This window comes from Sceloporus occidentalis, unplaced genomic scaffold (genome assembly GCF_023333645.1).
Source record: "Sceloporus occidentalis isolate IW3139 unplaced genomic scaffold, rSceOcc1.0.p SCAF_2, whole genome shotgun sequence".
NCBI classification, from domain to species: Eukaryota; Metazoa; Chordata; class Lepidosauria; order Squamata; family Phrynosomatidae; genus Sceloporus; species Sceloporus occidentalis.
In genome coordinates this window covers 267,854,838-267,867,960 of record NW_028316982.1, presented here as the reverse complement: position 1 = coordinate 267,867,960, position 13,123 = coordinate 267,854,838, and the positions used below count along the sequence as shown (strand labels likewise).

Below are 13,123 nucleotides of genomic sequence, written 5' to 3'. Positions count from 1 at the left end.
TAGGGCATAATGCACCTGGGATGCTGTGCAGGGGGGCAAAGTTAGAGGTGATAAAAGGACCACCTACTCTTCCATGTCCAGCTTTACAGCCCACCCTCCTGCCCACAGTGCAATGTGATCCTGGCTGGTCACTCTGGGGCCAGCTAGGAATTTTCTCTCCTTTAGCTGGACCTTTTTGCCCAGCCCACACTGTATCTGGGGAAATTGGACAATTGGCTATGGGTGGTGTCAATAAATAAATACAGAGGGCCCTTGTTATACGCTGGGGCTTGGTTCCAAAATCCACCGTGTATAACAAAATCTGTGTATGCTCAAGCCCCATTCAATATAATGACATAGCAAAATGATGTCCCTTATAAAAAATGGAAAATCAAGGTTTGATATTTGAAATTTATACTTTTTTTGAACATTTTCAAACCGTGTATGCTTGAATCCGTGTATAAGAAATCCGTGTATAAGAAGGGCCAACTGTACTTCCACTTAGCAAGTAGTGGGGGGAGATCATAAAGGTTTCAGCGTACAACTTGGCAGCCTTTGGGTGTAAGGTAGGACTCCAGAATTACCTCTCTAAGGTCCAGCGACCCAGGAGTAGGGGAATGAGTCAGTCCTTCAGATATAGCTGGGGGTTTCATTCTCACTTGTAAAATCCTATGACTTGGGTGGGAGTCCCCTAGGTTTACCTTTGAGTTATTGGATTGCCAGTTATTGGATTGCCCCTGGGGTCAAGTGTCCAAAGGAAGGCTGAGGAGGTAATGAAAGAATGACACCTAGCCTCAGGTGAACCCACACGAGGCTTCCCCCCCCTCTTGCTTCTTCTAGGATCATCACAATGTAAATCAGAGATCGGCAACCCCCAGCCCTTTGGGCCGGATCCGTCCCGGCGAGGTGGCAGGACCGGCTCCAGCCCGGTCCTGCCGCAGCCACCGCCGCCAAGGCCACTACTGCTTAGGGATGGCATATCCCTAATGTGGAAAGAGAGGCCTGGGGCTGCAAGGGCTGTGGGGGAGCCCGCGGAGGCGGCAGGCCGCTTCCGAGGGCTCCTTCTTGGCCCATGCGGCCCCAGGCCTCCCTCTGGAGAGAGAGGCCTGGGGCAGCAAGGGCCCTGGAGGAGCCCACGGAGGCGGCAGGCCACTTCCGCGGGCTCCTTCTCAGCCCATGCGGCCCCAGGCCTCCCTCTGGAGAGAGAAGCTTGGGGCCGCAAGGGCCCTGGGGGATCCCAGGAGGCAGCCTGCCCAAGCCTATCTCTTCGGCCGAAAGGGCCCCTTGGAGCCCTTTCACCCGAAGGGAAGAGCCGAAGAGAAGGGCCTGGGACGGGTGCCCAAACCCTTCCCTTCGGCCGAAAGGGCCCCTTGGAGCCCTTTCGGCCGAAGGGAAGAGCCGAAGGGAAGGCCCTGGGACAGGTGCCCAAGCCCTTCCCTTCGGCCAAAAGCTCCGCCCCTGGCATGCGGCCCCGCCCCCGAAGGGTGGGAGCTCCTCCCTGGCTTCGGCCCCCCAGTTGTCTGAGGGACAACAACCCGGCCCCCGGCTCAAAAAGGTTGCCTACCCCTGATGTAAATAGATTCTAGGAGCCTTATTGCACAGGAAAAGAATGTGGAGCCAAAGCCATAGAGTAGCACCTTACTCTGTGTCTTACCACATAATGTTGTAACATTTCATTTGTCTTTCTGCAGGAGACGGTTTTAAAAGCACGTCATTTGTCTAGCTGGAGAAATATGTTTGGCAAAAGACACACTGTTACGACTGTCTCTCGTGGGAAGAGAACTGAAGGACTACAACATCATGTGGTAAGGCATAGAGAAAGGTGCTACTCTCTGGCTCTGTTTCTCCTTTGTTTCGTCATGCAATATGGCTCTAGGGAGTTTATTGCATTGTATTTAAAGTGCCTTATCCCAGATGGGATAGAGGTGCATTTAATTTTTAAAACGGGTGTTATCGCATTCCACTTGGCTGGGTGAATGCAACCCGTGCACAGCCCGGATGCCAGCTGGGCTTGTCCTGCGACTTTTCAAGAGGCCTCTTACTTGCGCTAACCTTGCAGCAAAGGCCAGTGCAGACAAGAGGCCTCTTGGTTGCTGCTCAATCAGCTGCTCAGTTGCTGCTCCCAAGGTGACAAGGGCAAGGGAAAGGCAAGGTGTGTGCATAGGGGGTTTACAGAACTGAACTGGAGACTGGTGTGTGCTGGAAAGGGAGAGATTTTAATTACAGGATTTGCTCCAAGACAAAGGACTCTTTCCAAGAATCAAACACAGATACTCCTTCCCCAGAGACATGTCTTCCCCACGCAGCTTCAAGTGTCCATTCTCTCTCTCTCTCTCTCTCTCTCTCTCACACACACACACACACACACACAATGGTTTCTTCTGCCACATCTTTTCTCAGGCTGATGAAAGAAGGCAGAAGCAGCAGTGCAATTCCAACCTGATAGCCAAGTCCCAGCAAAGCTCACAAAGCTTAAGCAGGGCCCTAAATAAATAAAGTCAATGGGATTTATAGTGCCTGCGGAAAGTAAAATAATTGCTTAGCTAGATAAGGAACAGATGTGGGAGCAGGAGGCTGATAGTACCATGATCCATCAAGGCCAGCTGTGTGAGCAACCTGGAAGGGCTTGGGAGAGATATTCAGGGAAATGCATGGGGCTGTAGAAATGTTTTGGTTTGTGAAAACCAAAGCCCATGAATACGTGGGGCAGGCCATGTGACATTGCGATAATCCTGTCATTATTCCGTGAATAAAGAGGAGTTTCCCAGCTACTTTTGATTCATGGGACTTTCCAAGTCGTGCAACATTGATGGGAGCATTCTTCTATGCTCCCGTCTTTTTGGCTCGTCTGAAAAAGTCCTATATCTGAAGGCAGCATGCTATCTTAAGGGCTGGCACACAGCTCCCCCCTCCATCTCTGACAAACTGCGTCCCAGTATCTATTCTTTGAGGTGACTGCCTCATTTTGCCTAATGGTAGAGCACAACCTTTATATATAAGCATTTTCTAAATGCGCAAAGAGGGGTCCCCTGCTTTGGTCCCTGTTTCTTTTCCAGATGCTTCTGTTCTTCTTGCCTGCTGTCTTTTTACTTCCTTCTTTGATTATCTTCCCAACCTTCCAGTCCTTCCTCCTTTTCTTTCTCTCTTTATTTCCTCCTCACTTCTTTCCTGCCTCTTTCTCCAAATATTCTCTTCCACTGTTTCCTTCTTCCTGTTCATTGCCCCTCAATAACAAAGTGTTGCAGGTGGTCTATGTGCCAACTGATTGATGATGCTTTTGAAAAAATGAAATCTTCATTGATTTTTTTTTTGGGGAGGGGGGGATGGAATAGATTAAATGGCATTACCTTGTGGCTCCAGTGCAGATACAGCTGTTGATTCTCCAACAACAAACAAAATGCCACGACCTAGGAGCAGATTTAGTTATAATGCAATTTAGGGACCCAAAACCAAAGATCTGCCTCCCTAGTAAATCAATTGCTATTTTCCTCCCAGTAGCTTATCATTATAACTCTCCATTCAACCAATAGAAGTGAGGTTTCTTCTATCTATAACATATTTTCTGCTTGATTAGGAACTTACAATTGAATTTGAGCATTGAACTAGGACTCTGAAAGACTCAGATTGGTATTCCCTCACCTCTATGGGGTGAGCTTGGGCAAGTCACACACTCTCGGCTTCAAAGGAAGGTAATGGCAAACTGCCTCTGAACAAATCTTGCCAAGAAAATCCCATGATAGGTTCGCCTTAGGGTTGGCATAAGTCAGAAATGGCTTGAAGGCATACAACAATAACAATATATGTGTCTTATTATATCCAAATGCATACCTGCATTTGGAGAATGGAGGTTAGTGTTCTCTCTTTTTAAAGTGTTGCATAAACAATTACTTTAAATTGACTACCGGTGAATGAGCCAAACTGAGAATCCCCAAAGCAGAGACTGCTGAGTTACTGGATCCAATATTCAGAGAAGGAAAATAATCAAATTATTAAGGAGAGGCTTTTTAAAGCAGCTTTGGGAGAGGAAGAAGGTAAATTTATTTTGTTGTGGTATCCTCTCAAGTCATTTGCGACTTAGACCCTAAAGTGAACATATCAGGACGTTTTCCTGGCTGGACTTCTGTAGAGAATTTTTTTTTGCCTTTGCCTTTGTCTGAGGCTCAGTGGGTTTCCAACTTTCGATGACAGAGTGGGGATTTGAACCCTGGTTTCCAAGAATGGTAGTCCAACACTAAAACCACTACATTTCACTGAGTCTCAGATATATCTATAGGTTTATATGAATGGTAAATGATTCCTAGCTTATTGGGAGAAGTCATATTAGACAGTTACCTGTCTCAGCACTTGTGGCTGTTATCACAAGTTACCTCTTCCAGCAATGAGATATTCCTGGAGTAAGAGTTACCTATTTGGGTTGGTTTTGTTTGGATGAGTCCCAATGGTAAGGTACATACTTGCTCGCTCAAACAAACAACGGAGATTGAACTTGGGACTTTCCACACACAAAGTATATACTCTGCCACTGAGGTGGCTTTTCACTATCTAAATAAAACAGTGTCAGTTCCACATCCTAGCTGAAATTTGGCTGCCAAATTTTTTACCTTTATGGGTTTCTTAACCGAAATAGTTGCACTTACAAAAATAGTCGCACTTGCACACTTACCAGCAAGAACAAAAAGTAGGAGAAGAAGAACATAGCCAAAAGCAAGACGAAAGTGGACCACTGAAACCAGAAGCCTACATTTCCATAGGCATACCTAGAAGTACAACACAAATCAATAACATATAGCAATAGAATTAATGAGTGGGTAGGATGTAACAGATAACTTGATTTGCTTCTTCCTTCTTGGTTGTGAAGGTGTACAGCACCAACTTAGACTTGCTCTAGAGTATACACAGTGGTATACTCCATATCCACTGATTTTTTTATCCATGGATTCATCCATCCATAGCCTGAAATATATTCAAAAAATATAAATTCCAAAAAGTAAACCTTGATTTTGCTAGTTTATATAAGGGGCACCATGTTTTTATGCCAATGTATATAATGGACTTGAGCATCCATGGATTTTGATATCTGCAAAGAACCAAACCTAGAACCAAACCCAACTGACACCAAGGGTCCATGTACTAAAGTGGTAGACAAAGGTCCAAAACACACTGCAGAAATAATCCTGTTTGAGACTGCTTTAGCTGCCCTGGCTCAATGCTAGGGAATTCTGGGAACTGTAGTTTTGTGAGACATTTAGAGAGAGCCCTGATGCCACAATAAACTACAACTCCCAGGATTCCCTAGCATTGAACCAAGGCAGTTAAAACATCTCAAACTGGATCATTTCTGCAGTATGTTTTGGACTCAAGTTAGTTTGGAACATTATCACTACACACTGCAGAAAAGGAATCTCACTTTTTGAAATGTTCCCTACATGTAGTGTGATAGTGCAGAAGTGCTAGGACTACACCAACCCTATTTATTGTTGTGACCATAAGGTGAAACTATCATGAGGTTTTATGGGGCTGACTGTGTGTGTCTCACCCGTGGCCACCCAGTGGGTTTTCTTGACTGAGCAGGGATTCGAATCCTGATCTCCCTAGTCTGATACTCAAAGCATTACACCACATTAACTCTCAGGTTGGAATCACCTGCCAGTTTAAAGTAAGGACTGGGCCTAATCAGAAATGCAGATCTAAAATGAGAGTTGGGGGGCAAGTGGAATTTGTGAGGGAATGATAGATATTACTTAGTGGCTAGAACCCTGAACAAGAGGAGACATTTTGAGGAAGGATGTTTTGCAACATTTTGTTAACAGAATCCACTCCCATGCAAATGTCAAGGCTTCCTTTATGACACCCCTCTCTAAACTTTGACAGTGTCTTACTGTTTACTACACATACCCTCTGAGATTTTGCAAATGATGACCAGGACACGTGAGGCAAAGCAACATCAGAGTGTGGTGAATATTGCAAAAGTTATCAATGCTGAAGAACACACAAGCTACAAGAGGCTGCAGCAGTTTGCTTTTGCCTGAGCATCCTGGGAAACAGTGGCAGTCCTGCACTGGGTGACATCCAGTGCAGGGGTGGGACGTCCAGGGGTGTGACTTCTGGCAAAAGGCCTTCCTGCTTCCTGGACAGGGAGCGCCCACGCAGGCCAAAACGGCACCCACATGGCCCAGGGAAGAGCCCATGTAGCCCCTAGAGGCACCCGCACGGGCCCAAAAAGCACCCGCATGGCCCCTAGGGGCAACCACATGGGCCCAAGGAGCACCCGTGTCGTCTTGAGAAACTGAAATAGTTCCCACGTGGGCCCAAGGGGTGCTTGCGTGCCCCGAGGAACCGAAATGGTGCCTGCACAGCCCCTAAGGGCACCTAGACGGGCCTGAGGTGCACCTGCACGGTCCTCAGGAGTGCCCAAGTGGGCCCAAGGACCACCCACAGGGGCGGGGGCCCATCTGGGTGTCACCCCCCTTCTGGGGTGTCACTCGGTGCAGCCCACACACCCCACACGTCCCCAGTGACGCTACTGCTGGGAAAAGCAATATTCTTCTCCCCCACCCCAATTGAAATAAATGAGTGCAAACTACTCTTGTACTTTGAACTCACTTTGCAGCAACAGAGGTAAGCTGAACACAAAGAGCAGAAGAGGCAAAGAGAAATGAGGACATTTTAAAATCAGATGAAAAAATAGGAAGACAGAAGATTAATTGGAACTGTCAGAACCACATCAGTACAGTTGGAGAGTATGACTATAGGGTGAATAAAACTTTGTGTACAGGGCAGGTAACAAATCTTCAAATGGTGCAGACAACATTTATCCTCATAAATCAGCAAGTTCACTAGGGAAGCCCTGAAATTCTGCAAGCATTTTATGTGGACATGTAATGTAAAGGTAAATGCCAATCCAGGATAAGTTCCAGAGTTTACCAGCACAGATGAAAATCAGAACCATAGACCATTGATTTTTTTCCCATCCTGCTGACATGACACTGTGAGCATGTAGAGTGATATTATTATTACTGCCAGCCCCATTCGTGGCAATGATCCTTTTCTTTACAAACACTCTTTTCATAGGTGACATAACCTGAGTACTTACCCATCAAAGTTATGATAGTCATTCTTTGCTTCTCCCCACATGTATAGAAAGGTGAGCCAGAGAGAGAATGTTAGAAGCAACAGTGTAAAAAATACACACTCCTCCTGTAAGGAAGAACAACAAAAAAGGATATTAAGTTTCTAAGCAATTAAATTTCTTTTCCACTTCTTCCCAAATAAACTCCAACAATCATATATTATACAATCATGCCCTTATATCTTACAAGTACACCAAATTATCAGTAATTCAATCAATAATTCAATCACTTAGTCAATTGGTATCTTTGGTATCCTTTTGGAACACCTGAGGGAGTTAGGTGTCAGGGACACTGCGCTTCAGTGGATCCGTTCCTACCTCTCAGGAAGATTCCAGATGATGATGCTGGGGGACTCATGCTCTTCCAAAAGAGAGCTGACATCTGGCATCCCTCAGGGCGCCATCTTGTCCCCCATGCTGTTTAACATTAACATGAAACCGCTGGGAGAGATCATCCGAAGACATGGGGTGCAGTGTAATCAGTATGCTGATGACACCCAAATATGATTCTCTATGTCTCTGACTGACGCAGTGTCTAAGAACGCCATCTCTCCTCTGGACGCCTGCCTTGAGTCGGTAATGGGCTGGATGAGGGAAAACAAACTCAGGCTGAATCCAGAGAAAACGGAGGTACTCACGATAGGTTCCCCAAGTCCAGGGATGGAGATTTGTCAACCTGTCCTGGACGGGGTCACACTTCCCCTAAAGGACAAAGTACGCAGTCTGGGGGTTCTTCTGGATCCATCACTACAATTATCATCTCAAGTAGATGCGATGGCCAGATGTGCCTGGTACCTACTTCGGTTGATATGCCAACTGCATCCCTACCTGGACCGAAAGGACCTTGAAGCAGCGGTGCATGCACTGGTAATCTCTCGTTTAGACTTCTGTAATGCACTCTATGTGGGGCTACCTTTGTATCAAGTTCGGAAACTTCAGTTAGTACAAAATGCAGCAGCCAAACTGGTCACCGGTACACCTAGGACTGACCATATAACATCAATCTTAAGATCTCTTCACTGGCTGCCGATTAGTTTCCGGGCGCAGTACAAAGTGTTGGTCATTACCTTTAAAGCCCTACATGGCTTGGGCCCAAGTTACTTGAAGGACTGCCTCTCCCTACACAATCTGCCCCGCACTCTCAGAACTACAGGACGCTGCCACACACCCCACGCCACTGGGGAACGAGCTGGGAGAGCTGGTGGAGGACTACTTCTGCCGCTGCCCCCCCCCCCCATGTCACCGGGGAAGAAGCTCCCCAGAACTGCGGAGGACTGTTTTGCCGCTGCGGCAGCGTTTTACCAGGGGGGAGGGGTCAGTGAGAGAGGCCCCTCCTGAAAAGCCGGCTCCCTGGCCTCCTGAGGGACGCTGCCACACACCCCACGCCACCGGGTGGAACTTCCCCCCCCCCCCTGCTATTTGTATAGGGGTGTTTTCATGTATTCTTAATTGTTTTATAGCATATGATGTTTGTACAGGGGAGTTGTAATTTGTGATCTATTATGTTTTAATTGTTGTATTATTGCTGTAATTTGTGGTCTATGATGTTTTAACTGTTGTATTATTGTTGTTCACCGCTATGATCCTTGGAATAGCGGTATATAAATAAACCATATTATTATTATTATTATTATTATTACAGGGAAGAACCTATTGGATTCTCCAAAGACTAGATTAAGATCAACTTCCCACAGGGCATTCACTGTGATGGCTCCCAAACTGTGGAATGGCTTGCCGGAGGAGAGCCGTCTCATTACTACCTTAGATGCCTTTAAGAAGGCAATCAAGACGGATCTCTTCCGGCCAGCCTACCCCCCAGACCTGATTTGACAGCTTAAGATGATACTCCACTCAGAACTTGATGAGGAACCAGAATTTGATATTGCACATGTACAGGTATTTTAATTTGTTTTTAAAAAAGAGGCCTCTCCTTTTTCCTCTCAGTGAGCCTTGCCCTCTTCTGCTGACCTCCAGCTTTTTAAAAAGACACAGGCTAATGCCACAGCCCGTTTCTGCCCAAAGGCAGATGTTTGGGGAGCAGTGGTGTCACCCCCATTTACGGTGTCACTTCATACAACCCACACTTTCCATGCCCCGCTAGTGGCGCCCTTGCTTGCTCTCTACCTTCCTCTCTTTGAAATTGGTAGCTTTCTCCAATCTTCCAATACCCAGCAAAGCAACATTCCTGCATCCAGTTTGCTTAACAAGAGCTATAGCCCAGTCAACATTATTAAACCCATTTTCCTTTAAAATCTGTATCTTCCTGTATACCTGTGCATGGGTTTTCGAGCTCCTCATCAAAGAGTGGAAATCCACATTTACCTTGCCACAGCAGCACTTCCCTGGCTTTACTGTTGTACTTCTCTGGTTGTACTTCTGCCACTGACAGCTATAGATTCCTATCAGGCAAAAGATGAAAGGACGGTGACTGGTCTTATAGACCGATTTCTTGGGAACTACTGTCTCCTTCCCAAAGCCGGTGCTATTGACGGTGATGGGGCTACTGTCCATTGGCAGAGCTTCTACCTTATCTTCCTCCTAAAAGCAGAACAAAGTCAAAAATGCTTGCCAAAGAATGTGCAAATTCCCTCACATAGAATCATAGAATCCTAGAGATGGAAGAGACCACAAGGGCCATCCAGTCCAATCCCTGCCATTAAGGAACTCACAATCAAAGCATCCCTAACAGATGGTCATCCAGTTTCTGTTTAAAGACCTCCAAAGAAGGAGATTCCACCACTCTCCAAGGGAGTGTGTTCCACTGTCAAACAGTTCTTACTGCCAGAAAGTTCCTCCTAATGTTGAGGTGGAATCTCTTTTCCTGTATTTGAATCGTTTGTTCCATGTTCTAGTCTCTGGAGCAACAGAAAACAAGCTTGCTCCATCCTTAATATAACACCTCTTTAAATATTTAAACAAGGTATCGTATCACCTCTCAACCTTCTCTTCACCTGGCTAAGCACACCCAGCTCCCTAAGGCATGGTTTCCAGAACCTTCACCATTTTGGTCACTCTCCTCTGGACACACTCCAACTTCTCAATATCCTTTTTGAATTGTGGTGCGCAAAACTGGACACAGAATTCCAGGTGAGGTCTGACCAAAGCACTATTACTTCCCTTGAGCTAGACACTATACTTCTATTGATGCAGCCTAGAATTGCATTGGTAGTTGTACCATTTGGGCCATTGTTCAATTCATGGCTGCATACATTCCACTAGTGTAACCACTTCCCATCGGTCTAAATCCTATTGCTAACCCCACTAAAGCGGAGGCATTGAATCAACTGGATTTCTCTATGGGTTGATCCCCATTCAATCATTGATTCAGTGGATCAGGTCTGGTCTAGACTAGCCGACAGGTTTTTATAGAGTACCACTTCATCCACTGGGATTGCAGAAACAGCTGCCATGCATTCTCCATTGCTCATCTGGAGAGCTGGTTCCCAATGGTTCTGACCTTTGGTCCTCCACTTGCTCCCAGAAGCCACAGCCAATTTGGCCAATAGTCAGCAAATATTATTATTATTATTATTAACCTTTATTTATGAAGCGCTGTAAATTTACACAGCGCTGTACATGCAATCTTTTTAGTTAGACGGTTCCCTGCCCTCGGGGTTACAATCTAAAAAGACATGACACAGAAGGAGAAGGGAGTGGTGGAGGGAAAGGGTAAGAGGTCCAGCAGTTCCTCTCTACCTCCGAGGCCTGGACCAAGGCAGATGGACTGGAGGGAGGGCTGGGCTTCATAATGGAAGGTTATGGGAGATGTAGTCCATCTGGAGGACCCCAAAGACGGAACCACCGTAATAACAGGATGGTGAAACATGACCATCTGATAACTACCTGAGTGAAGATTTACAACATACGAGGACAATGTAGGATAGAATCCTAGAGTTGAAAGAGACCTCAGGGGCCATCCAGTCCAACCTTGTGCCATGCAGGAAGACACCATCAATTATTATTATTATTATTATTATTATTATTATTATTATTATTAACCTTTATTTATATTTAATTAGGCGGTTCCCTGCCCTCAGGCTTACAATCTAAAAAAAAACAAAAAAACAAAACAGGTGAAAATGCACCCCATGCATGCCTTCAAGTGCAGTGGTTCTTAACCTGTGGTTTGGAGACTCTTGAGGGGGCCACAGTGTCCTCACAGGGGGTCCACAAAGAATTGAAGGTCTATCCAGCAAAGCCTGTGTAGATTACTAGCTGGCTGGGCCTGTGCATTGCCATTCAATACACTCCAGCTAGAAACTGGTGGGGAAAAACATGAAAAAAAATCTTCGCTCCATCTCTGGCACCTCTAAGGGAAGGAGTAACAGACGGTGTAATTGTTAATGGTTCAGTGTTCAATTATTATTACTATGATTATTATGATTGCTTAAATCTTAAGTTGGAAGGTCCATGGCAACAAGAGATATTTAAAAAGGCTCCTTGGTAAAGAAAAGGTTAAGAACCTCTGTCCTTATGAGCATTTGGGGAGCATTTGAATACAAAAGTACCTTTGAAAAAATTTGCAAAAAAAATTCAAACGTTGTAGAAATGCCCTCCATACCTCCTAGCGTGCATTTAGGGGCATTCTGGAGCAAAGAAAGGCAAGATCTCTATTCTGCTCAAGTGATGATTTTTAAAACTGCAAGGTTCTGCTTCCTTGATAAGACAGCACCTTCATGTACACATGCTTCTGTTTTTGTAAAAATCATGATATAAACAGAGGAGAGGTCAGAATGAATTGAGAATGAAACTGAAAATACGGCCAGAATGAGTCTGGGAGCTGTTCATTTCATAATATTTTCCCCCATGTAGCTTTCATGGGGAATGTTGCCTGTGATTTCTTAAACAGAAACATTTTATCCCAGATGCATCCCACGGAAGAAATGGGTATAATTATCAAGAGGCCATTTGATCAAGAAATAATTCTTACAACATACCTTACCAAACTTCCTTGATCCAGAAAGGAAATCACAATTCACAAATAGTTGTTTGGTGGCACTGTAGGGTTTATCCCCTGTGGAAATAAATACCCAGTTTATGGTATGTGTCTTTACTGTACAGAAAATGTGAAGACACTAAATCTAGTACACAACTCATAGAATACTAGAAGCTTACTCCATTGCTTATTAAACCTAATTACCTCTCCCAGCTTAAATTATAAATCAGGCAGCATCCTGATATTGCCACCACCGCCCAGGTCCATCCCGGGTCCATCCCTGCTCCCAGGGGTGCTCTGTGTGCCTCTTTTCGAAACCAGGAGTATTCCTTCTTAAGAAAGTGGCCACTGGAGCGCCCCTGGGAGTGGGGATGGACCTGGGATGGACCCGGGCAGCAAATTCGGTGGCAAAATCCTTATGTTAATATCAGGATGCCGCTAGATTAAAAATTTAAGCCAGGCGAAGAAAATTCATTTTAATAAGCAATGCGATAAGCTCCCTAGAATCCTACAATTGGAAGATACCCCAAGGGCCATCCAGTCCAACCCCATTCTGCCATGCAGGAAGATACAATCCAAGCAACCCCCCGAAAGATGGCCATCCAGCCTTTGTTTAAAATCCTCCAAAGAAGGAGACTCTTCCACACTCTGAGGCAGCGTGTTCCACTGTTGGACAACTCTTGCTCTCAGAAATGTTCCTAATGTTTAGGTGGAAACTCTTTCCCTGTAGCTTGAATCCATTGCTCAATGTCCATTGATGTTCTCTCTGTTGTGCAAAGATGAACAGACAGAATATCTCCAGGTACTGTACTACTTTCAGCCTCATAAACTAAGGAGATTATTGCACCAGTTGTTTTCTCCCGATCTGGGCACAGGATGATATTGTGTAAAAATGGATGTTATCGCACAGCTGCATGCCCAGATAGGAGGCATCCTGGACCCAAATCAGGACATCTCCTGTACTGAACAAAAAACAGTTCTTTTTTGTTCGTTGCTCAGTACAGGAGAAGTCCTGACCCAGGTACAGGATGCCTCCAGTTTGGAGACAGCCTCTGCCCAGATCAGATAAAAAAGCCATG

General features: G+C 45.5%; 1 protein-coding gene across 1 annotated transcript in view; it reads right to left on the bottom strand.

Moving 5' to 3' along the window:
- LOC149320128 (glycerophosphodiester phosphodiesterase 2-like) overlaps positions 1–12,120 on the bottom strand; it is a 36,376-nt gene extending 24,256 nt beyond the window's left edge. Inside the window, exons 1-5 of the mRNA XM_089512997.1 lie at positions 12,046–12,120; positions 9,431–9,646; positions 7,073–7,176; positions 4,643–4,736; positions 3,327–3,386 (exon numbers count right to left, since the gene is read on the bottom strand). Of these exons, the coding sequence (XP_089369123.1) occupies positions 3,327–3,386; positions 4,643–4,736; positions 7,073–7,176; positions 9,431–9,619 (447 nt within the window). The 5' untranslated portion in view covers positions 9,620–9,646; positions 12,046–12,120. The remainder of the gene's footprint in view (positions 1–3,326; positions 3,387–4,642; positions 4,737–7,072; positions 7,177–9,430; positions 9,647–12,045) is intronic.
- Positions 12,121–13,123: the final 1,003 nt, after the last annotated feature.